This window comes from Molothrus aeneus, unplaced genomic scaffold (assembly GCF_037042795.1).
Source record: "Molothrus aeneus isolate 106 unplaced genomic scaffold, BPBGC_Maene_1.0 scaffold_30, whole genome shotgun sequence".
In the NCBI taxonomy this organism is placed as follows: domain Eukaryota; kingdom Metazoa; phylum Chordata; class Aves; order Passeriformes; family Icteridae; genus Molothrus; species Molothrus aeneus.
The window spans coordinates 2,752,460-2,775,689 of record NW_027098964.1 but is presented as its reverse complement, the minus strand read 5'-3'; the positions used below and the strand labels follow the sequence as shown (position 1 = coordinate 2,775,689).

Sequence of the window (23,230 nt, the reverse complement as noted above, 5' to 3'; positions counted from 1 at the left end):
GGGGTCCCAGGGTCACACGGGGGGGGGTCCCAGTGTCACTTTTGGGGGGGTCCCAGTGTCACTTTTGGGGAGGGGTCCCAGTGTCACTTTTGGGGGGGGGGTCCCAGTGTCACTTTTGGGGGGGTCCCAGTGTCACTTTTGGGGAGGGGTCCCAGTGTCACTTTTGGGGGGGGTCCCAGTGTCACATCGTCACATTTGAGGGGGGGCCCTGAGGGTGTTCCAGTGTCACATGGAGGGGGAGGGGACACGGGGGGGGTGTCACAGCTTCAGTTTCACAGTTAGCGGGGGGGGGGGGATGGGGAGGGCGTCCCCGAGTCCTGCGGGGTCCCACAGCCCTCGGGGGGGGGGGTTTGGGGGGCACCTCTGGGGGTCCCCAAGGGGGGGGGGGTCTGGGGGTCCTGAGAGATGTCAGGGGGTCCTTGGGGGGGGTTTCAAGGGGTCCTGGGGGGGATCTCAGGGGGCTCTGGGGGGTCAGGGTGGGTTCCCCAAGGGGGGGTGGTCTGGGGGTCGCGGGGATGGGTCAGGGGGGTTCAGGGGGGGCTCTCGGGGGTCCCCGGGGGTCGCAACAACCGCCGGGCGCCGCCACAGAGCCCCCGGAGCCGCTGCTGAGGGTCCTGACCTTGGGGGGAGAGAGAGAGAGAGAGACCCCTGTGAGACCCCCGTGAGACCCCCAAAGCACAGAGACCCCCACCCAGAGACCCCCGTGAGACCCCAACCCAGAGACCCCAACCCAGAGAGACCCCCGTGAGACCCCCTCAGATCAGCCCCCTCTGTTTTCCCTCCCAGTCCCCCCCCCCCAATCCCTCCCAGTTCCCCCCATTTCCCTCCCAGTTCCCCCCAGTCCCTCCCAATCCCTCCCAGTCCCTCCCATTTCCCTCCCAGTCCCCCCCATTTCCCTCCCAGTTCCCCCCAGTTCCCCCCATTTCCCTCCCAGTCCCTCCCAGTCCCTCCCAGTCCCCCCCAGTTCCCCCCATTTCCCCCCCCAGTTCCCCCCACCTCCTGCAGCCGTTTCAGGGCCGTTTCCAGCTGCGCCACCTTCTCCGAGAGCCTCTGGGACCTGCGGGGGCGGGGGGGGTCAGGAGGGGGTGGGACCCTCATGGCGACCCCCCCAGACCCCCCCCCAAATCCCCCCCATTCCCTCCATACTCATCCTCAGCCGGGCTCGGGCTCTGCTGGGGGAGCTCCCGGAGTTGGTGCCCTGGGGAGGGGGAATTTGGGGAGGGGTCCCAAATTAGGGGGTGCCGAGACCCCTCCTCATTGTCACCACACCCCCGGCGACCCCCCCCCCCCAAAAAATACCACAAATCCACCCAAAACCCCCCGAGCTCCAAAAATCCCTCCCGGCGATGGCTCCAGGACCCCCAAATCCCCCCCCCCCCCAAAAATCCCCCCCCAACCCCTCCCAGCCCCCCAAAAGCCCTGGATCCCCCCAAATTCCCCCTCAGCCCCCCAAAATCCCCCCAAATTCCTCCCAAATCCCCCTGAAGCCGCCCCCAAATGCCCCCCTAAACCCCCGAATCCCCCCCAAATGATCTCAAAACCCCCCAAAATCCCCCAAAGCCCCCAAATCCCCTCACCCCCATGGGCGATGGCCTCCAGGACCCTCAAAATCCTCCCCAAAACCCCTTAAAGCCCCCCAAAGTCCCCCAAAACCCCCTCGAAGCTCCCCCAATCCCCTCCAAACCCCCCTAGGACCCCCCAAAACTCTCCCAGCTTCCAGAATCCTCCCCAAATCCCCCCAGATCCCCTCACCCCTGTGGGCGATGGCCTCCAGGACCCTCAAAACCCTCCCAAACCCTCCCAAAACCTCCTCAAATCCCCCCCAAACTCCCTTAAATCCCCCCCAAAGCCCCCGAACCCCCTCACCCCCGCGGGCGATGGCCTCCAGGACCCCGCTGCAGGCCGTGGCCAGGTGCCCGATCAGGTCCCACTCCTCATCCTGGGGGTCCCCGGAGCCCGAGAGCACTGGGGGGGGGAGGGGGGGGGGGGACAGCAGTGGGGACCCCCCCTCTCCTGGGGGGGGTGGAGGGGACAGGGACAACCCCGGTGGGGGGGATGGGAAACAGCCCCAGGGGGTTTGGGGACATCCTGGGGGGGTTTGGGGACATTCCCAGGGGGACACCGGGGGGGAAAAAGGGGGAGAGAAAGGGGGGGACATGGGGGGGACAAAGAGGGCACATGGGGGGCAAAGGGGGGGACAAAAGGGAGGGGACACAGGGGGGGACAAAGGGGGGACAAAAAGGGGACAAAGGGGGATGAAGAGGGGACATGGGAGGGGCAACAAAGGGGGGACATGGGGGGACACTGGGGGACAAAATGGGGGGAGAAAAGGGGGACAAAGAGGGGACATGGGGGGGCACAGAGGGGGAAAAGGGGGGGACATGGGGGGATAAAAAGGAGGAACAAAGAGGGGGACACAGGAGGGGACATAGGGGGGACAAAGCGGGGGACACAGAGGGGTCATGGAGGGGGACAAAGTGGGGACACAGAGGGGACACAGGGGGGACACTGGGGGACAAAAGGGGGACAAAGAGGGGCATGGGGGGATATGGGGGGGACACAAGGGGGACAGAAAGGGGGGGACACGGTGGGGACAAAGGGGGGGTCGGTGCCACTCACGCCTGCCCAGCGACTGCCGCAGAGAGGGGCCCGGGGGGGCCACAGGAGCTCCGGGATCCGGGGGGGGACCCTGGGGACACCACGGGGGGGGGTCAGAGGGGACATCGCAGGGGGGACATTGGGGGACACAGGGGGACACGAGGTGGGGACATTGGGGGATCTTGGGGGACATGGGGGGACACACGGGGACTCACCGGGTCCCCGGATGGGGGGGGGCTGTGGTGTGGCAGCAGCAGGTCCGGGGTGGGGTCAGCCAGGGGGGGGGACCTGGGGTGTCAGAGCGGGTGAGGTGACAATTCTGGGGGTCCCCAGGGGGGGTTTGGGGGTCCCCGAGGCGATTTGGGGGTTCCCGGGTGGGATTAGGGGGTTCCTGGGGGGGATTTTGGGGTTCCCAGACAGGATTTGGGTGTTTCCAGGGGGGATCTGGGGCTTCCAGAAGGGATTTGGGGGTTCCAGAGGGAATTTGGGAGTTCCAAGGGGAACCGGGGGGGGGGGGGGTTCCCAGGGTGGGATTTTGAGGGTTCCCAGGAGGATTTGGGGGTCCCCAGGGTGGGATTTTGAGGGTTCCCAGGGTGGGATTTTGAGGGTTCCCAGGAGGATTTGGGGGCTCTCAGGGTGGGATTTTGGGGGTTCCCAGGAGGATTTGGGGGTTCTGGGCTCACTCACGGGCTGGGGGGGGCTCCGTGGGTGTTTTTGGGGCCGGGGGGGGGTGGGGTTCTCTGCTCATCCAGGGCCAGCAGGGGGTCGGGGCAGAGCCCCCCCAGGCCCCCCCCGCCGTCGCTGTCCCCCCCCCCCGAGTCGCTGTCGCTGTCCCCGATGTCCCCGGGGGGGTCCCCAGGAGGGCCGGGGTCCCCCCCCGAGCCCCCGCCCCGCTCCAGGGCGAGAGCGTAGAGCTCCGAGAAACTCCTGGGGGGGGACAGGTCCTGTCTGTACCCCCAAACCCCCCAAATTCCCCCCTTGGCCCCCATTCCCCCCAAAACCCTCCAGAGCCCTCCCCCAACCCCCCCCCGAGCCCCTAAAACCCCCCCAAACCTCCCCCAAATTCCCCCCATTTTCAAACCCTCCAAACCTCCACAAATTCCCCCCATTTTGAAACCCCCCCTTGTCCCCTCGACACCAGACCCCCATAAATTCCCCCTATTTCCAACTCCCCTTTGCTGCCCATTCCCCCCAAATTCCCCCCAGCCCCCCCCACGCCCCTCCAGCCCCCTCTTGTTTCCCCAACCCCCCTGAGCCCCTAAAACCCCCCAAACTCCCCCAAAATTCCCCCCATTTTCAAACCGCCCAAACTCTCCCAAAATTCCCCCCATATCAAACACCCCTTGTCCCCCCCCAAATCCCCCCATATCAAACCCCCCTTATCCCCCCAAATCCCCCCATTTTCAAACCCCCCCAAATTCCCCCCATTTTCAAACCACCCCAAATCCCCCCCTTTTCAAACCCCCCCAAATTCCCCCCATTTTCAAACCCTCCCAAACCCCCCCCAAATTCCCCCCATATCAAACCCCCCTTGTCCCCCCAAATCCCCCCCTTTTCAAATCCCCCCTTGTCCCCACGACCCCAGACCCCCTCCATTTCCCCCTCCCTCACCGCCGGGGCCGCCCGTCGCGGTCGGGGGGCAGCAGGGTCAGGGGTCCCGAGGGTCTCCGGAGCAGCTCCCGCAGCTTGCGGGGGTCTCCGCGGGGCAGGGGGCGGCGCCCCACGCGCAGCAGCCGCGCCCCCGGCCGCAGCCCCGCGATCTCGGCGAACGAGAACCGGGTCACGGCCGAGACCACCCCCAGAGGGTCCACACGGAACCCGCGGCGACCCCCGGCCCCCCTGGGCAGCGACAGCTCCTGAGCCTCGCAGCCCCTGGTGACTGCCTGGGGACGGGGCGGAAAGGGTTAATGAGACCCCCCCCCACCCACCTTCCCTCCCGGAGACCCCCAAAGATCCCCATGGAGACCCCCAGAGTTCCCCCAAAGATCCCCAGGGAACCCCCAGAGACCCCCGGGTCAGGGACAGAGACCCCCCCCCATGGAGACCCTCAGAGCCCCTCAGAGTCCCCCGGGTCACCGCCTGAGGGGGGGACAGGGACACTGAGACCCCCATGGAGACCCCCATGGAGACCCCCGGCTCAGGGACACCGGGACACCCCCATGGAGATCCCCCCCCAAAACCCCCCAGTGCTGCTCCCCGCTCCCTCCCAGTCCTCCCAGTCCCTCCCAGTGTCCTGTCCCCAGTGTCCCCAACTGTCCCCAGTGTCCCCAGTTGTTCCCCAGTACCTCCCAGTGCTCCCAGTACCTCTCAGTGTCCCTGTCCCCAGGACCCCAATTGTCCCCATTCCCTCCCAATCCCCTCCCAGTCCCCCCCAGTGTCCTGTCCCCAGTGTCCCCAGAGACCCCCGGGTTGTTCCCCAGTCCCTCCCACTCCCTCCCAGTCGCTCCCATTCACCCCCAGTCCCCTCCCAGTCCCCTCCCAGTCGCTCCCAGTCCCTCCCACTCCCTCCCAGTCGCTCCCAGTCCCTCCCAGTCCCTCCCAGTCGCTCCCATTCACCCCCAGTCCCCTCCCAGTCGCTCCCAGTCGCTCCCAGTCTCACCTGCAGCCTCGCCACCACCTGCGTGGCGCTGCCCCGGGGCAGCCTCAGCCCGATCCACTCCCCCCGGCCGTGGAAAATCTCCAGGCGCCCCTCGCTGAAGCCCCAGCCCAGCACGTCCCGGCAGGCGCAGCTGAACAGGGGGCTCGGGGGGGCGACCCCCGACTCGCATTTTGGCGCGGGTGGGGTCTCCTCCCCCCCCACCCCTTGGTTGTTTTGAGGAGGGGGCTGCTCCGAGTTCACCCCACAAGGATTCGAGACCCCCCCTGTTTGGCGGTGGGCGGGGGGCGCCGCGACCACCGCCACCACCACGATGCGTTCGGCGGCCACTCCGAGCAGGCAGGGCAGCTCGGGACCCCCGCCCATTTCAACGCGAGCCCCCCACACCAACGCCCCCGCCACGCCGCCGCCGCCCCCCCCCAACAATTCCGGATTTCCGCAGGGGGAGCCCCCCCCACCCCCACCACCACCGCCGCCACCCCCCCCGCCGCCCCCCACCACCCCCCGGCGGAGCCCCCCGAGGGTGGGGAGGCCCCTGGGGGTCGCGGGGAGCGCGGGACCCCCGGCGTGGGCTCGCAGCAGCTCCTGCAGGTACTGGCGGCGGGTGCGGGCGGCCATGGCCCCCAGGCGCCCCCCCCGCGCCGCCGCGTTCTCGCCGTTGATGGCTTTGGCCAGGAGGAAGGGGCGCAGCCCCAGGCCCCCCAAAAATCGCTGCCCCTCGGCCAGGGGGGGCCCGAACGGGGGGGTGTCATCGGGACGGACCACGGCCACGCTGTGGAGGGGGGGGGGGAAAATGGGGGGGGTTAAAGGATTTAAGGGAGGGCAAAAAAATGCGTGGGGGAGACCCCAAAAATCCAGGAGAGACCCCCCCTAAAATCTGTGGGAGACCCCCCCAGAGAGACCCCAAAAATCCAGGAGAGACCCCAAAGACCCCCCCCCCCCCCCAGAGTGCACAGAAAGCCCCCCCAGCCCTTCAGGAGCCCTTGGGGACCCCCAGACCCCCCCGGAGACCTCCAGACTCCCCCCCCCCAGGGACCCCCAAAACCCCTCGAGGGCGCCCCCCCCCCCATTTGAGACCCTTGGGGACCCCCAGAACCCCCCCAGGGACCTCTCCCCCTCCTGTTTGAGACCCCAGACCCCCCAGGGACCCCCAGAACCCCTCTTGGAAGCCCCCCCTACCCCCATCTGATACCCTCGGGGACCCCCCCCAGCCCCATTTGAGACCCCGGAACCCCTCAGAGACCCCCAAAACCCCATCAGGGACCCCCAAAACCCCTCTTGGAAGCCCCCCCCCACCCCACCTGTAAGCGGTGCGGGGGGTGCCGGGCTCGTGCACGCGCACCACCAGGAACACGTGCTGGAAGTGGCTGCGGAGCGCGCGCGGCGAGAACGGGAGCGCGCCCGGCTCCTGGAACACGATTGTCACGATATCGTTGCCGATATGGCGCTTCCGGAGCAGCTGCGGAGGGGGAAAGGGGGGTCAGAGACCCCAAAATTGGCATTAAATCGTCCCAGGGGGGTCTCCAGAGGGACCCCCAGCTCCCACAACCTCCCTGAGCTCCTGCTGGGGGTGAAGGGCAGCACTGGGGGGACCCCAGACCCTACAGACCCCCCCCTTACCCTCTGGGACCCCTCCCCACGACCCTCAGAACCCCGGACCTGCTGGGGGTTATGGGGGGTGAAGGGCAGCACAAGGACCCCCCTCACCCTCTGTGACCCCTCTGTGACCCCTCTGTGACCCCTCTGTGACCCCGTGACCTCTCTGGGACCCCTCCCACGACCCCTCCTCCCCGCGGTACCTGCTGGGGGTTGCGGGGGGTGAAGGGCAGCATGGTGCTGACGTGGAACATCACCTCGTAGCCGTGGTAGGTGGTGTAGAGCGAGTGCGTGCCCGTGGAGTCGGCTGGGGGGGGGCACGGCCTGAGACCCCTCCCCAAACGGGAGACCCCGACCCGCCGGGGAGACCCCGACCCACCAGGGAGCCCCCTCCCCCTGGCCCTGTGTCCCTGAGGGTCCCCAGGTCCCCCACATCCCCATGTCCCCCCCATGTCCCTGTGTCCCACCATGTCCCCCCCACGTCCCCCATATCCCCATGTCCCCTCCATGTCCCCCTATCCCCGTGTCCTGCCATGTCCCCTCTCTGTCCCCCCCATGTCCCCCACATCCCCATGTGCCTCCATGTCCCTGTGTCCCACCATGTCCCCTCCATATCCCCACATGTCCCCGTGTTCCTCCTGTCCCCGCACTGTCCCCCTGTCCCGGTGTCCCTGTGTGTCCTCATGTCCCCAGGTCCCTTCCATGTCCCCCCGGTTCCTGACACCTCCATGTCCCCCTGTCCCTGTGTCCCCTTGTCCTTGTGTGTCCCCCTGTCCCTGTGTCCCCCCCATGTCCCCCTGTCCCGCTCACTGCGTGTGTCCAGCTGTGCCCGGTAGCCGCTGAAGCCGCGCAGCCTCACGCGGGTGCCCAGCAGGGCCAGGAACTGCTCGAAGGCCGGCCCGGCGCCCTCGTTGTTGTACATCTGCTCCTCGGAGCCCTGCCCCGCCCGGCAGTACAGCACCCCCACCTTGCGCTGACGGCTCACCTGGGGGCGGGGGGCACAGGGACCCCGTGTGGGGGCACAGGGGCCGCACACGGGGGTCCCCGTTCCGTTCCATCCCATCCCCATTATCCCATCCCATCCCCATTATCCCATCCCATCCCCATTATCCCGTTCCCATGGATCCCATCCCATCCCCATTATCCCATTCCCATCCCATGGATCCCATTATTCCATCCTATCCATCCCATTATCCCATCATCTCATTACCCCATCCCATTCCATCCCATCCCATCTCATGGATCCTATGGGTCCCATTATCCCATCCCATTCCCATCCCATCCTATCCCATCCCATGGATCCCATTATCTCATTATCCCATTGATCCCAACACATCGATCCCATTGATCCCATGGATTCCATTCCCATCCCACCCTCTTGATCCAATCTCACTCATCCCATCCCATCCCATCCATTCCATTCCTTCCCATCCCATCGATCCCATTATCCCATCGTTCCCATCCCATTGATCCCAACACATCGATCCCATTGATCCCATCCCATCGATTCCATCCCATCCCATCGATTCCATCCCATTGATCCCAAGGATCCCATGGATCCCATTCACATCCCATGGATCCCCTTATCCCATTGATCCTCTTCCATGGATCCCATCCCATTGATCCCAACACATCGATCCCATTGATCCCATTACATCGATCCCATTGATCCCATCCCATCCCATCCATCCCATCCCATTGATCCCAACACATCGATCCCATTGATCCCATCCCATCCATCCCATCCCATTGATCCCATTACATTGATCCCATTGATCCCATCGATCCCAAGGATCCCATTCCCATCCCATGGATCCCATTGATCCCAAGGATCCCATTCCCATCCCATGGATCCCATTGATCCCATGGATCCCCCTCCCCAAACACACCCCCCCCCCCGTTCCCCCCCTCCCCAGCCCCCTCCTCACCCCCTGCTCGTCCAGTTTGAGGAGGGTCTCCTGCACGGCGGGGGAGGGGGCGAGCCGCAGCCCCCCCACGGCCAGCCCGGGCAGCAGAACTTCCAGAAGCTTCCGCGGGGGCACCGCCCGTGCCCCGGGGGGGCGGCAGCCGGGGGGCAGCGCCTCCTCCAGCACCGATGCCCGCAGCGTCCGCAGCTGGGGAGGGGTTAATTTGGGGTGGGGGGGTTAATCTGGGGAGGGGTCTCATGGTACACCCCCCACTGATGGAGGGGGGGGGTCTCTATGGGGGCTTTTTGGGGTGGGGGCGCTGATTTCGCCTCTCCTCCCCCCCCATCCCCGCCGACCCCTGACCCTCCTCACTCCCTCCCCCCCCCCCCCCGTGACTCCCCTCCCCCCTGAGGCGCCCCCTCCCCACCTGGCCCCCCCAGGACCCCCCCCCCCCCGCTCACCTGGCAGCTGCGCAGGATGATTCTGTGCAGCACCTGCGGCCGCGCCCCCTCCTTCTCCTCCCGCCGCAGGGACACGGCCACGGGCCCCAGCCGGGGGTCCTCGCCCAGCAGGTTGTGGTGCTCTGGGGAGGGGGGGTCGGGATCCTCAGAGCCGCCCCAGAACTGCCCAAACCCCTTCAGAGCCCCCCCAAACCCCCCAGACCCTCCCGGTCCCACCGGAGCTCTCTGGGCGTCCTCACCCGCCAAGTTCCGATGCTTTGGGGCTGGGATCGGGGGTCGGGATCCCCACAGCCCCCCGAGACCCCCCCCCCCCAAACCCCCTAAAGCCCCCCCAGAAAACCCCCCAGGCCCCCCCAGAACCCCCCGATCCCAGCAGAGCTCTGGGCGCCCTCACCCGGCACCTTCTGCTGCTCTGGGGAGGGGTCAGGACCCTCCCGACCCCCCCCAGAACCACTCCCCCGCCCCCTCCCCACCTCTCCCTCGCTGTCCCAGTTGTGCTCCCCGCCTCTGACGCCCCCAGACCCCCTTTTCCCCCCCCCCCCCTCCCCAGCCTCACCTTTCCCATAGAAGTACTTGCGGTAATACTCGGCTCCCTCATCGCTGTGCTCGATGGGGTGCGGGGGTCTCGCCCCCGCCGGGGGCTCCTCCAGCACCGCCACCGCCGCATTCGGCAGCTGCCCCGGCCCGGGGGGGTCCCGGGGGGGTCCCAACCCCGGCTCCAGCTGCTCCCCGCCCGTCTCGCAGCAGAAGCGGGGGCAGCTCAGCACCAGCGCCTCGGGCCCGGCGGCGCAGGGGGACCCGGGGGTCTCCTCGGGTTCCAGGTGCGCGGCCGAAGCCCCCGAGATCAGGCTGGGGGGGCCCGGGGGGGGCTCGTTGGGATCGAACAGGATGCTCTGAACGTCGTAATGGGCGAGGAGGGGGCTCCAGGGTGGGCGGGGGAAGAAATCGGGGTCGGCGCCCCCGGCCTCCGCCAGCCCCAGCAGCAGCAGAGGGTCGCGGAATCGGGGGGACGTGGGGCTGCCCCACACGGCTCCCGCGGCCTCCTCGTGGCTTTGGGCGCGGCTGCGGGGGGGCGCCAACACCGGGGACCCCCCCCCATCTTCCGGGGGTCTCCCTGGGGTGGCCTCGCTGCTGCTGCGCTGCCGGGGGGGGGCGGCGGAGCCCCCCGGGGAAGGGGGAGGAGAGGGGGGGACCCCCCCAACGGCCGGGGAGGGGGGCGGCCGGGCCAAGGGACCCCGCATTTTGCGGAGGAAGAGATCGTCGGACTGCATGGCTCCCCCGACCCCCCGAAAAGCCCCTCCGAAAATCCCTAGGACCCCTCAATCAACCCCTCCGCGACCCCCAAGGGCCGCCCTGAGACACTTCGGGACCCCCAGGGCCCCCCCAGGATCCTCAGGGAACCCCAAGGGACCCTCAGGGACTCCTCAGGGCCCACCCGGGGGTCTCAGCCCCCCCCCGGCCCGCCCCGGTTGTAACGGGGATCCCTCAGGCAGGGATTTTTTTCTCAATGGGAAGAACGTGGGAACGAGCGGCGCGCTCCGATTGGCTGCCCGCGAATTCCCGCCTGCGGGAGGCCCCGCCCCTTTTCCCACGCGCCCCTCTCCGGGCCGGGTCAATGGGGGGGTCCCGGGGTGGGGAGGGGGCTCCGGCCGCGGGGTTCGCTGGGGTGGGGGGCGCCGGTGACACCTGGGGAGGGACACGGGGGGGGTCAGGGGGTTCCGCCCCTTTCTCCGTGTCCGTCTGTCCCTCCGTGTCCGTCCCTCCATCCCAGACACCCCCAGACCCCGTCCCCACCTCCCCCCGACACTTCAGGGACCCCAAAAAGCTCCGGGGGGGGGGGGGGGAGGCACTTGGGACCGACCCCCCCAACCCCGAACACGCGGGTCCTGAAGCCGCGGTGTCCCCAAATGTCCCCAGCAGCTCCGGGGAGGGGGGGGTCCAGGCGGGTCTGGGGGGGTCCGGGGGGTTTGGGGGTGTCCGGGGGGGGTCCTGGGGGAAGTTGCGGACCCGGGGGATGTTTGGGGGGGGCCCGGACGCGCCGCCGCCGGCGGTTTCCTGCCATCCAGGAAGTGTCGGCAGCCGCCAGCCCCCGAAATTCTGCCCCCCAAGAGCTCCCCCCAGTGACCCCCCCCACAGCGAGGGTCTCCCGAACCCCCAGAGACCCCCCCGGACCCCCCCCCGACCACGCCGAGCCCCCGTTGCTGACCTTGCCCCCGCCGTGAACTCGGGCGTCAGTTCCCCCCCCTCCCATCCCCCCCCCAACTTCCCTTCTCCGGCGTCCGGCTCCCCCCCGCCCCCCCCCCACGAAGGAAGCAGCGTCCGGGCCCCCCCGCCCCCCCCCAAATCCTCCCCGCCCCCCCTGACCCCTCCCCAGCTGTTTGAGCCCCGTTAATTTTGGGGAGGGGGTGCGAGATGGGTGAATCCCCTCCCCCCCAGGGACAGGTGGATCGGGGGGGGGGGGGGTCCCCCAAATCTCCTGGGACCCCCCCCATGAAAAGGGGGGACCCTGGGGAAAGGGGTGGTGGGAGTGGGGGGGGCGGTCGGGGACAAAATTTCGGGGTGGTCGCGGGGTTGTGGGGGGACAAGAGACGCCTGAGAAACGCCCCCAACCGAGGGTGAGACCCCCCCCTCAATACAAACCCCCCCAGTTCCTACCTGCGGCCCCTCCCGTCACTGTCACCGTCCCGGGGGGGGTCCCGGGGGGGTCCCGGCCGTGCCGGACCCCCCGTTCCGAGCGGCTCCAGCGGCTCCGAGCGGCCGCGCCCCCCCCGCCCCGCCCCCACCCTTCCCTTCTGCCGCTTCCTCCCAACCGGGGGGGGGGGGGGGGGGCTCAAAGAGTCCCTCAGACCCCCCCCCTCCCCCCCCAGAATCCATTGCAGCCCCCTCCCCATTTTAGGGTCAGGTGTTTGTGTGCCCCCCCCCCGGTTCTGAGAGTGGCGGGAAAAGCAAAAAAATAAAAAATAAAACCAAAAACACCGAAAAAAAGGTTGGAACCGTTAGGAACTTTATTAATTAATTAATTAATTAATTGATTGCTCTTTTATCGCAGCCAGGACTCGGCCCAAAAAAAACGGCCAAAAACGAGGTGGGGAACCCCCAAAATGGCACCCAAAACCCCGCCCCCCTCCGCCCCAACATCCCCGGGTTTAGGGCAGGACCCCTCACCCCCAGCACCCGGGACCCCCCCCAAATCCCAGGGACCCCCCCCAACCTCAGGGAACCCCCCCCCAAGCCCAGCCCCCCTCATTTCTGGGGGATCCGCCCTCCCCAGCCCCCCATTACGGGGCTGGACCCCCCCAAAATGCCCCAGTGACCCCCCCCATTACAGGGCTGGACCCCCCCCTCCCATTTTAGGGTCCCCCCACTGAAATTCCACCGCGGGGGGGGATGGGGGTGTGGGGGTCTCACCTGCCTCACCCTCAGAGCCCCCCCCCAACTCAAGGGGGGGTCCTGGGGGGGTCCCCGGGGAGGGGGGGGGATGGGGGGGGGCTGCCAGGCGGGACCCCCAGCCCCGCAGGAGGGGGGAGGGGGCTCAGTGGGGGGGTCCTGGCATCGCCCCCAGCCCCATCATTGGAGACCCCCCCTTGGGACGCCCCCCCCGAGCGGAGCCAGTCCCGGTCAGCGGCCGTGAGGATGCCCTGGAGCTCTGGGGGGGGACACAGAGGGGGTTTGGGGGGGTCCTGAGGCCCTGGGGGGGTCCCAGAGCCGGGGGGGGGTCCCCGTTGTCGCTCACCCCCAGCCCCATTGGTGGCCGTGTCCAGGTGTGGCAGCAGCTCCTGGGGACAGGTGACACCAGGTGGGTGAAGGGGGGGGGGTCTCTGTGTTTTTGGGGGGGGGGGGGTGTCCCTGTGCCCCCCCCCCACTCACCGAGAGTTGGTTGAAGCCGCAGAGTTGAGGGGGGGTCGCGCTCGGCCACCGCAGCACCGAGAGCTCCAGAGCCCCCCCGGGGGGGCTGTGAGGGGGGGACAGAGGTCGGGGGGGGGACACACACGAGGTGACCCCCAAATCCCCCCAGATCCCTCCCCCAACCCCATCACCACCCCCCAGACCCCTCCCCAAAAAAAGAAGGGGGGGACCCCCAACCCCTCAGACTAACCCGGGGGTCCCTGGAGGCGGGGGGGGAGCACCAAGTGACCCCCAGACCCCTCCCCAGCCTCCCCCAAACACCCTCAGAACCCCCAGAAAAAGGGCCGGGAGACCCTCCCCAACCCCCCCAGCCCCTCAGACTCACGCGGGGGTCCCTGGGGGCTGCCGGGGGCTGCGGGGGGGCAGCAGCGCCGCCGCCCCCCCCTCGGGGTCTCCCCCCCGGTGCTGGTCCCGGTCCCGGTCGAGGCGGGCGTGCAGCCGGAACGTCACGGCCTTGACGGCCCCGAAGAACGCGGCCACCAGGGCACAGTACAGGGCGGGCACGGCCCGGGACGGGGGCAGCGCCTGATCTCGGGCAGGGGGGGGTCAGCAGCACTCAAAGAGCCCCCAGAGAGCCCCCAAGAGCCCCCCAAAGAGCCCCAAATACCCCACCTAAAGATACCCATTAATGCTCCTAAAGACCCCTGTAAAGACCCTCGAGGAACTCCTGAAGACTTCTCTAAAGAACCCCGTAAAGATCCCTCTAAATTCCCCCCAAAGATCCGTCTAAAGACCCCCAAAGAGCTCCCAAAGAGCCCTCCTAAAGTCCCCTCTAAAGACATCCCTAAAGACACCCATAAATACCCCTAAAGACCCTCTAAAGTCCCCTATAAGGACTCCCTAAAGTCTCAATAAACATCCTCTAAAGACCCCTTTAAAGACCCTCAAAGACCTCCTAAAGACTCCCCTAAAGATCCCCCGAAGACGCCCATAAAGGCCCCCAAAGACCCCCATAAACACCCAAAGAGTCCTCCTAAAGTCCCCTCTAATGACACCCATAAAGACCCCTAAATACCCTCTAAAGTCCCCTGTAAAGACTCCCTAAAGTCCCCATAAACATCCTCTAAAGACCCCCCTAACGACCCCTCAAAGATCTCCTCTAAAGACCCTTAAAGATCCTTCTAAAGACCCTTTAAAGACCCCCTAAAATCTCTCCTAAAGACCCCCATAAAGACCCTCAAAGACTCTCCTAAAGACCCCCATAAAGACCCTCAAAGACTCTCCTAAAGACCCCCCTGAATACCCTCAAAGACCCCCCTAAAACCTCCTCCAAAGACTCCCCTAAATACCCTCAAAGACCCCAAATCCCGCCATTTCCACAGAACCCCCCCTCAACTCCTCCCCCTCGCCTCAGAGCCCCCCTGATCCCCCCGAACCCCCTCCCGGACCCCCCGGTGGCCCCGTTCTCACCGAGTAGAGCCCGAGGGGCAGCCCCAGCAGGAAGAGCCACACGTAGAGCCGCACGCAGTTGGCGAACGCTCCCAGCTGCGGCTCCAGGAAGCAGCCGCCGGTCAGCGAGGCCCACACGCCCTGCCGGAGCACCTGCAGCACCGCCTCCCCCGCCATGGCGGCGCCGGGACCCCGCCGGGACCCCCCGAGCCCTCCCCGGGACCCCCCGAGCCCTCCCCGGGACCCCCCGAGCCCTCCCCGGGCTCCCGGCGCCGCTTCCGGGTGCGCGCGATTTTTACGTCACAGAGACAAACCGCGCCCCCTCGCTGTGGACACGCCCCTTTTGTTACCCCGCCCTTTCGGGGATAAGCCACGCCTCTTTCCGGGTGTGGGCGTGGCCAAGCCCCGCCGTGCCCCCGGAGCGCGGAGGGCGCCCCCCAGCGGCTGCGGGCGGCGCCGCACCCCGGCCTTGGTGGAGAGCGGGGAAGGGCGGGGGGCGCGCACGGGACCCCTCCCCACCCCGGGACCCCTCCCCACCCCGGTATCCGGGCCCGGACCCGCCCCTCCGCCCCGCTCACGGTGTCCCGTGAGCCCACCGGGGGCAGCAGCGCCTCCCCCAGCCCCGTGCGGGGGTCCCGGGCTCAGCGCCGCTCCCCCCTCCCCGCTCCGGCCTCTCTCGTCCGGTCCTTCCCCCCCCCACCCCTGCCCCCCACCCACGGCGTCCGGTGCCCCCGGCCCGCCCCGTCCGGCGCTGGTTCCTTTTCCTTTGTCCCGGTGACAATGTCCCGGCTCCGCCTTCCCGGGGCCGCCTCAGCCAGCGCGGGGATCCGCCGGACCCCCGGGAGCCCAGAGCGGCCGGGCCGCCCCCTGCCCCCCCCCCGGGGACGCCGCCGGACGCCGCTTCCTCCTCCCCCCCCCCCGCCCCGGGCCGCGGGGGCTCCGGCGGGACCAGGCGGGGACGGGACGGGGCGAGGGGGGCCCCGGGGGACGGGACGGGGAGGAGGGGACGGGGCACGGGGAGGGAAGGGACCGGGGGGGCTGCGGGGGGTTGTGGTGGGTGGGGAGGGGGCGCGGGGACTCCCGGGGGGGCTGCGGGGACCCTTTGGAGCCACCGGGATCGGGGAGATCCCCGGGGAGCGATAGGAACCGCGAGGAGTAACCGGGACCGCGGGGAGCCCCGGGATCTGTAGGGACCCCCAGGGACCACCGGGATCCATAGGGACCCCCAGGGATCCCGCAGGGACCCCCGGGATCTATAGGGACCCCCAGGATCTATAGGGACCTACCGGGACCCCCAGGGACCACCGGGACCATCGGGATCTATAGGGACCCCCGGGATCTATAGGGACCCCCAGGAATCCATAGGGACCCCCAGGATCTATAGGGACCCCCAGGATCTATAGGGACCTACTGGGACCCCCGGGATCTATAGGGACCCCCAGGAATCCATAGGGACCCCAGGGGATCCATTGGGACCCCCAGGATCTATAGGGAGCCCCGGAATCCATAGGGACCCCCTGGACCCCCCGAGGGGGCTGCACGGGGACCCCCAGAACTGTCAGACCCCACAGGCAGCACCTGCAGGGCTCAGGTGACCCCAGTGACCCCCCCAGGATATAAAAAGGGACCCCATGGGGACCCCCTGGCACCCATAGGACCCCTCTGGGCACCCAGAGACCTCCCCCGGGCACCCCCAGGGGCTCCCTAAGCCCCCCGAGCAGCTTCAGGACCCCCCCCAAGCCCCCCCCAGCGAGCCGGGGCTGGGGGGGGGTCGCACCCCATGGAGTGGGGTCGGGCATCGCCCCCCTCCCCATCCCCCCCGGCGGGGTCTCACTCCCCCTCCCCTCCCCTCTCCCCGTCCCCCTTTTCCCTGTCCCCCCTTTTCCCGCAGCGCTCCCCTTTCCCCCCCTTCCCAAGGGGGGGGTCCCGTTCCCCCTCCCCCGAGGGGGGGTCCCGCTCCCCTTTTCCCCTCTCCCCCCAGGGGTCCCGCTCCCCCTCCCCATCCCCGGGGGGCTCCCGTTCCCCGTCCCCTCCATCCCCGGGGGGCTCCCGTTCCCCGTCCCCTCCCTCCCCGGCCGGTTCCCGTTCCCCGTCGCCACCGGGCGGTTGGGAACCGGCCCGGGCGGCCTTCGGGGAGCTGCGGCTGGAGGAGGTGATCGGTGCCGGGGGTTTCGGCCGCGTTTTCCGGGGTACCTGGCGGGGCCAGGTGGTCGCGGTGAAGGCGGCGAGGGGCGACGCGGGGGCGGCGGGGGCGGCGAGCCTGCGGCGGGAGGCGCGGCTCTACGCCCGCCTGCGACACCCCAACGTGGTGGCGCTGAGAGCCGTGTGCCTGGAGCCCCCCCACCTGTGCCTGGTGATGGAGTTTGCGGCGGGGGGGCCGCTCTCCAGGGCCCTGGCCGGCCGGAGGGTCCCCCCCGCCGTCCTGCTGGACTGGGCTCGCCAGGTGGCTCGGGGGATGCGGTACCTGCACTCCGGGACCCCCGTGCCCCTCATTCACCGAGACCTCAAGTCCAGCAATGGTGAGGTTTGGGGGTGGGGGTGGTTGGGGGTAGCGGGGTGGGAGAGCGGTTATCAGGGTCCTCAAGGGTGGGGGATCCCAGATATTGGGGTCCCCACTGTCTCCAAGGGTGGGGTATCCCAGATGATGGGGTCCACAGGGTAGGGGATCACAGATATTGGGGTCCCCAATGGTGGCAGATCCCAGATATTGGGGTCCCCACAGTGAGGAATCCCAGATATTGGGGTCCTCAAAGGTGGGGGATCTCAGATATTGGGGTCCTCTAAGGTGGGGGATCTCAGATATTGGGGTCCTCAAGGTGGAGAGATCCCAGACATTGGGGTCACCAGGGTGGGGAATCTCAGATATTGGGGTCTCCAGAGGGAGGAATCTCAGACATTGGGGTCGTCAAGGGTGAGGAATCTCAGATATTGGGGTCTCCAAGGTGGGGGATCCCAGATATTGGGGTCCTCAAGGGTGAGGAATCTCAGATAATGGGGTCTCCAAGGTGAGGAATCCCGGATATTGGGGTCCCCAGGGTAGGGAATCCCGGATATTGGGGTCCCCAGAACGAGGAATCCCAAATATTGGTGTCCCCACATCCCCGGGATGGGGCTCCCGCCTGTCCCCACCAGTACAGGGCTGCAGACCCCGCGGTTTCCAGGCTGGGAAGGAGACCCCATATGTGTGGGGGGGTCGGGTCGCACTTTGGGGGTGTCCCTGACCCCGTTCCCCCCCAGTTCTGCTGGCCCAGCCCGTGGTGGGGGACGATGTGAGCGGGAAGACGCTGAAAATCACCGATTTCGGGCTGGCCCGCGAGTGGCAGCGAACGACCAAGATGAGCGCGGCCGGCACCTACGCCTGGATGGCCCCCGAGGTGATCCGGGCATCCACCTTCTCCAAGGGCAGCGACGTCTGGAGGTGGGCAGGGGTCCTGGGGGGTCGTGGGGGGGGGCGGAACTCGGGGTTCGGGGTGGATTTTGGGGTGCCCATAAGGACCCCATAGAGACCTCATGGAGATCCCATAGGTACCCCCTAGGGACCTTATAGAGACCCCACAGGGACCCCATAGAAACCCCATAGAGACCCCACAGGTACCCCCTAGGGACCCTATAGAGACCCCACAGGGACCCCATAGAGATCCCACAGGTACCCCCTAGGGACCCTATAGAGACCCCACAGGGACCCCATAGAAACCCCATAGAGACCCCACAGGTACCCCCTAGGGACCCTATAGAGATCCCACAGGGACCCATAGAAACCCCATAGGGACCCCATAGAAACCCCATAGAGACCCCACAGGGACCCCATAAAAACCCCATAGGGACCCCATAGGTACCCTGCCCCACAGGGACCCCATAGGGACCCTATAGAGACCCCACAGCGATGCCCCAGGTAACTTTAGGGTATCCCTGGCAGCTTTAGGGTGCTGTGGCAGTTTTGGGGATGCCCATGGATGATTTAGGGTGCCCATTTGTGGGGTCACGGAGATGCAGGTTTGGGTACTTTACGGGGGGCACCTGGAGAGTTGTGGGGTGGTTTTAGGGGGTCTGACCCCTTTCTCCTGCCCCCCTAAAGTTATGGGGTGCTGCTGTGGGAGCTGCTGACCGGGGAGGTGCCGTACCGGGGCATTGACGGCTTGGCCGTGGCTTATGGGGTGGCCGTCAACAAACTGACCCTGCCCATCCCGACCACCTGCCCCCCGCCCTTCGCCCAGCTCATGGCAGGTACGGGGGGTCCTGGGGGGCTTGGGGGGGCTGGGGGGGGCTGGGGGGTTCTGTGGGGCCGGGGGGGTTTGGGGTGTCGTGGGCAATCAGAGGGGTTGGGGGGTTGTGGGTCTGCAGGAGTTTGGGGGTGCTGGGATCCCTGGGGTTCTGGGGGTACCTGGGGGGTACCTGTGGGGTACCTGTGGGGTATGGGGGTCCCTCAGGAGCCCCCCCAAGCCCCCCGGTTGCCCCCCCAGCCTGCTGGGAGCAGGACCCCCACCGGCGGCCGGGCTTCGGGACCATCCTGCGGCGCCTGGGGGGGCTGGAGCCGGCCGGGCTGGGGCCCCCCGAGTCCTTCCACTCCCTGCAGGAGTCCTGGCGCCGCGAGATCCAGGGGCTCTTCGACGAGCTCAGGGCCAGGGAGAAGGTGGGGACCCCCCAAAAAACTCCTGGGACCCCCCCAAACTCCTGGGGCACCCCCCTGAGAAGCTGGGACCCATCCTCGACAGCTGGGACCCCACAAACACCTGGGGCACCCCCCCAAAAACTCCTGGGGCACCCCCTTGAGAAGCTGGGACCTGTCCCCAAACTCCTGGGACCCCTCCATGAATATCTGGGAACCCCCCCCTCAACATCTGGGACCCCTCCCCAAATACCTGGGACCCCCCCAAACTCCTGGGGCACCCCTGTTTGCACCTGGGACCCCTCCCCAACACCTGGGACCCCTCCCCAACTCTCAGAGTACCCCCTAAAACCTGCAACACCCCCCAAGCCTTAGCACCCCCCAGAGACGCCCCCAGACCCCCTTGGACCCCTTCACCATCCCAGGACCCCCCAAAACCCCTCTGAGACCCCCAAACCCCTCCCCATTGGCCCTGCCCTGCTTTGCTGCCACTCGGCGCCCCCATGACCCCATTGTCCCCATTGTCCCCATTGTCCCCATGACCCCATTGCCCCCATTGTCCCCATTGTCCCCATTGTCCCCATGACCCCATCGTCCTCATCGTCCCCATTGTCCCCATTGTCCCCATGACCCCATTGTCCCCATTGTCCCCATTGTCCCCATGACCACATTGTCCTCATGACCCCACTGTCCTCATCATCCCCATGACCCCATTGTCCCACTGCCCCCATTGTCCCCATTGTCCCCATTGTCCTCATCGTCCCCATTGTCCCCATTGACCCCATTGCCCCCATGGCCCCCATGACCCCCACGCCCCCGCAGCCCCCACAGCCCCCCGACCCCCCCGGTGTGCGGTGCCCCCCAGGAGCTGCGCAGCCGGGAGGAGGCCGTGGCCAGGGCCTCGCGGGCCCAGCGCTCCCAGGCCGAGGCGCTGCGGCAGCGCGAGGCCGCCGTGGCCCGCAGGGAGCTCGAGGTGCTGGAGCGGGAGCTCAGCCTCATGCTCAGGGGACCCCCCCGGCCCCCCCCGGCCCCCAAGAGACGCAGACCCCCCTTCAGGAGGCCGCGGAAACCGGCGGATCTCATCGGAATGCCCCAGGGTGGGGAAATGGGGCTGGGGGCTTCGGGATGGGGGGAAAGGGAGGGTGGGGAGGATTTGGTGGTGCTGGGGTTTTGGGGGGGGTTTGGGGGAGAAGGGGGGATTTGGGGTTTGGAAGGATGGGGGGTTCTAGGGGGTCTTAGGGGAGATGGAGTGGGCTTGGGGGATTTGGGGGTCTGGAGGAGCTTTGGGGGTGTTTGGGACTTTAGGAGTGTTGCGGGCTTTGGGGGCCCAGGGGATTTGGGGGGTCCTGAGGGAGCCAGGGGGCTTTTGGGGCTCTGGGGATTTTGGGGTGCTGAAGGGTGTGTGGGTGCCTTTTGGGGTGTTTTTTTGGGGGGGGTTTTGGGGCTCTGCTGACCGCGGCGCTCCCCCCTCCCCAGATTTCAAGCACCGCCTGACTGTCCAGGCATCCCCTGGGGGGGACCCCCGGAGCCACGACCCCGAGGATGGGCCGGGGGAATCCCCGCCCTTCCCCCGCCTGCGCGCCATCCAGCGTGAGTGACGTCATCCCCGGGGGGGTGGGGGTGGTGACATCCCCTGTGTGACCCCTCCCCTGTGTGTCCCCCCCCCGTGTGTCCCCAGTGGAGCCCGAGGAGGAGGAGGAGCCGCCGCGGGGCCGCGGGGGGCGGGGCGGTGCCCCCAATGGCAGGTGAGTGTCGTCCCCCCCCACCCCCCGTCCCCCAATCCCTCGTGGGGGTCTGGGGAGGGGTCTCTGAACACCGGAACCCCCCCCCCCTCCCCATCCTCCGGACCCTCGGGTGTTCCCCCCCAGGCGCCGCCTCCGGCCGGACGAGACCACCTGGTACCTGGACACGGAGGAGCTGAGCCCGGGGGACGCCTCCCCCAACGGTGGGTCCGGGTGGGCTCGGGGCTGGGGGGGGGGTCCCACCCCTGAGCACCCTTCCCCCAACACCTGGGACCCCTTGTCAACACCTGGGACCCATCCCCAACACCTGGGACCCATCCCCAAACATCTGGGACCCCCCAAACTCCCCGAGAACCCCACCATGAACACCTGGGATCCCACCAAACACTTGGGACCCCTCCCCACAAACTCCTGGGACCCCTCCCCAACCACCCTGGGAACCCCCCTAAACACCTGGAACATCCCCTATGCACACCTGGGACCCCTCCCCGAGCACCTGGGGCGCCCCCCTGCGCACCCTTCCCCAACACCTCCACCCCCCACCCTCCTCCCGCCCCCTCCCCACGCTGACCCCGCCGTGTCCCGCAGGCGAGGCCGGGCCCCCGGAGGCTGAGGAGGGTCGGGGGTCTCGGGGAGGGACCCCCCGGCTGCTGCGGCGGGCGCTGCTCAAGGGCTCGGCCCTGCTGGCGTCGCTGGGGCTGGGCCGGGAGTTGGCGCCCCCCGAATCCCCCCGAAGCCCCCCGCCCTCCCCCGGCCTCCTGCGCCTCTCCCCCCGCCGCTGGGAGCGCACCCTGGGGTCCCCCGAGTCACCCGGGACCCCCGAGACCGGGCGTGCCTGGAGCCCCGGGACCCCCGAGCCGAGCCAAGCCCGGAGCCCCGGATCCCCCGATCCCAGCGGGCTCCGGACCCCCGGGACCCCCAGGACCCCTGAGCCGAGCCGAGCACGGAGCCCCGGATCCCCCGATCCCAGCGGGCTCCGGACCCCCGGGACCCCCAGGACCCCTGAGCCGAGCCGAGCACGGAGCCCCGGATCCCCCGATCCCAGCGGGCTCCGGACCCCCGGGACCCCCGGGACCCCCGAGCAGGGGCGAGCCCGGATCCCCGGGACCCCGGATCCGAGTGGAGTCCGGACCCCCGGGACCCCCAGGACCCCCGGGACTCCCGAGCAGAGGCCAGCCCGGACCCCCAGGACCCTGGAGCTGAATTGGTCGTGGACCCCCGATCAAGGGGGAGCCAGGACCCCCGGGACCCCCGGGACCCCCGAGCAGGGCCGAGCCCGGACCCCCGGGACCCCCGGGACCCCCGGGACCCCTGAGCCACGTCGTGCCCGGACCCCTGGGACCCCCGAGCTGGGGCTGCAGCCGTCACCCCGGGGGGCTCGGAGACCCCGAGAGCTGAGCCCAGCCGGGACCCCCGAGTGGGGTAAATGGGACTGGGGGGGTGGGGGTCTGGGGGGGATTTGGGGCAGTTCTGGGGGGTCGTGGGGCAGATTTGGGGTTCTGGTGGGCAGTGGGGGCACTGATGGGGTGTTCTGGGGGAGTTTGGGGCAGTTCTGGGGGGGTCGCGGGGCAGTTTTGGGGGGTCTCAGGGGAGTTTTGGGGGTCGCGGGGCAGTTTTGGGGTTCGGGGGTGATCGCCCCGCCCCCAAGCCCCGCCCTTCTCCGCAGGCCCCGCCCGGCCCCGCCCCTCCCCGCTCCGCCCCCGCATCGATCCCTGGAGCTTCGTGTCCGCGGGGCCGCGCCGGGCCCCGGCTCCCTCCGAGCCCCGCCCCCGAGACCCCTTCACCGACCAATGAGAGCGCCCACCGCGCTTTGGACCCGCCCCCGCCACCCTCCGCTGACCAATGAGCGGCCGCGAGGGACGGATTGACAGCAGCAAGCCCCGCCCGCACCGCAGGCTACTCCCCGCCGGGTTGTGATTGACAGCTACGAGGCGGAAGCCCCGCCCACGCCGGCGCGCCATTGGTCAAAGCAAAGGGCATTACAAAAGCCCCGCCCCATCTGGGCGGGGCCTTACGGCAGGAAACCACGCCCCCTCCTGGGGCAAACCAGGAAGCTCCGCCCTGATTGGTGGGCGCGCTGCGGCCCCGCCCCCTGGGCGGAAGCCCCGCCCCCGGGCGGTCCCGACACTGGACGGGGGTCCCGGGAGCTTCGGGGGGCGCCTGTGACCAAATAAAACTCCCGAGACCCCAAAACTGCCGGGGCCGCCTCGTCCTGCCCTGGGGGGCCGAAAATGGGGGGGGTCGCTGTGTTTGGGGGTCCCACCCCCCCTTGGAGGGGCACTCTGGGCGTGGGGGGGGTCCCATCTGCCGCCCCCACCCCATCCTGGGGGTCCCAGCGCTTTTTGGGGGGGGCGGCGGGTCCTTTCCACCCTGGGGGGGTCCCAGTTTGGGGGATCCCATCTCCCCGCCCCCCCCCGTGCGGGGGTTTT

General features: G+C 68.6%; 3 protein-coding genes across 3 annotated transcripts; 1 reads left to right on the top strand and 2 right to left on the bottom strand.

Annotated features, from left to right (window-relative positions):
* Positions 1 to 520: 520 nt before the first annotated feature.
* Positions 521 to 10,429, bottom strand: LOC136569874 (signal-induced proliferation-associated protein 1-like). The gene is made up of 15 exons (XM_066570228.1): positions 9,715 to 10,429; positions 9,159 to 9,280; positions 8,719 to 8,904; positions 7,601 to 7,775; positions 6,994 to 7,097; positions 6,496 to 6,653; positions 5,198 to 5,966; positions 4,210 to 4,481; positions 3,286 to 3,525; positions 2,814 to 2,886; positions 2,620 to 2,689; positions 1,867 to 1,965; positions 1,147 to 1,198; positions 997 to 1,057; positions 521 to 619 (listed from the first exon to the last, which is right to left on the bottom strand). Exons 1-15 carry the CDS (start codon positions 10,427 to 10,429, stop codon positions 521 to 523), a joined length of 3,195 nt encoding a protein of 1,064 aa, XP_066426325.1.
* Positions 10,430 to 10,643: 214 nt separating this feature from the next.
* On the bottom strand, positions 10,644 to 14,655 carry LOC136569873 (pecanex-like protein 3). The gene is made up of 8 exons (XM_066570227.1): positions 14,475 to 14,655; positions 13,390 to 13,589; positions 13,026 to 13,110; positions 12,892 to 12,934; positions 12,652 to 12,804; positions 11,814 to 11,960; positions 11,029 to 11,147; positions 10,644 to 10,844 (listed from the first exon to the last, which is right to left on the bottom strand). Exons 1-8 carry the CDS (start codon positions 14,628 to 14,630, stop codon positions 10,644 to 10,646), a joined length of 1,104 nt encoding a protein of 367 aa, XP_066426324.1. The 5' UTR covers positions 14,631 to 14,655.
* A 1,578-nt stretch (positions 14,656 to 16,233) lies between these two features.
* On the top strand, positions 16,234 to 22,979 carry MAP3K11 (mitogen-activated protein kinase kinase kinase 11). Its single transcript, XM_066570362.1, has 10 exons — positions 16,234 to 16,972; positions 17,691 to 17,871; positions 18,529 to 18,677; positions 18,914 to 19,083; positions 19,925 to 20,156; positions 20,536 to 20,649; positions 20,738 to 20,804; positions 20,928 to 21,004; positions 21,390 to 22,223; positions 22,468 to 22,979. The coding sequence occupies exons 1-10, from the start codon at positions 16,234 to 16,236 to the stop codon at positions 22,593 to 22,595; spliced, it is 2,691 nt and encodes an 896-aa protein (XP_066426459.1). The 3' UTR covers positions 22,596 to 22,979.
* Positions 22,980 to 23,230: the final 251 nt, after the last annotated feature.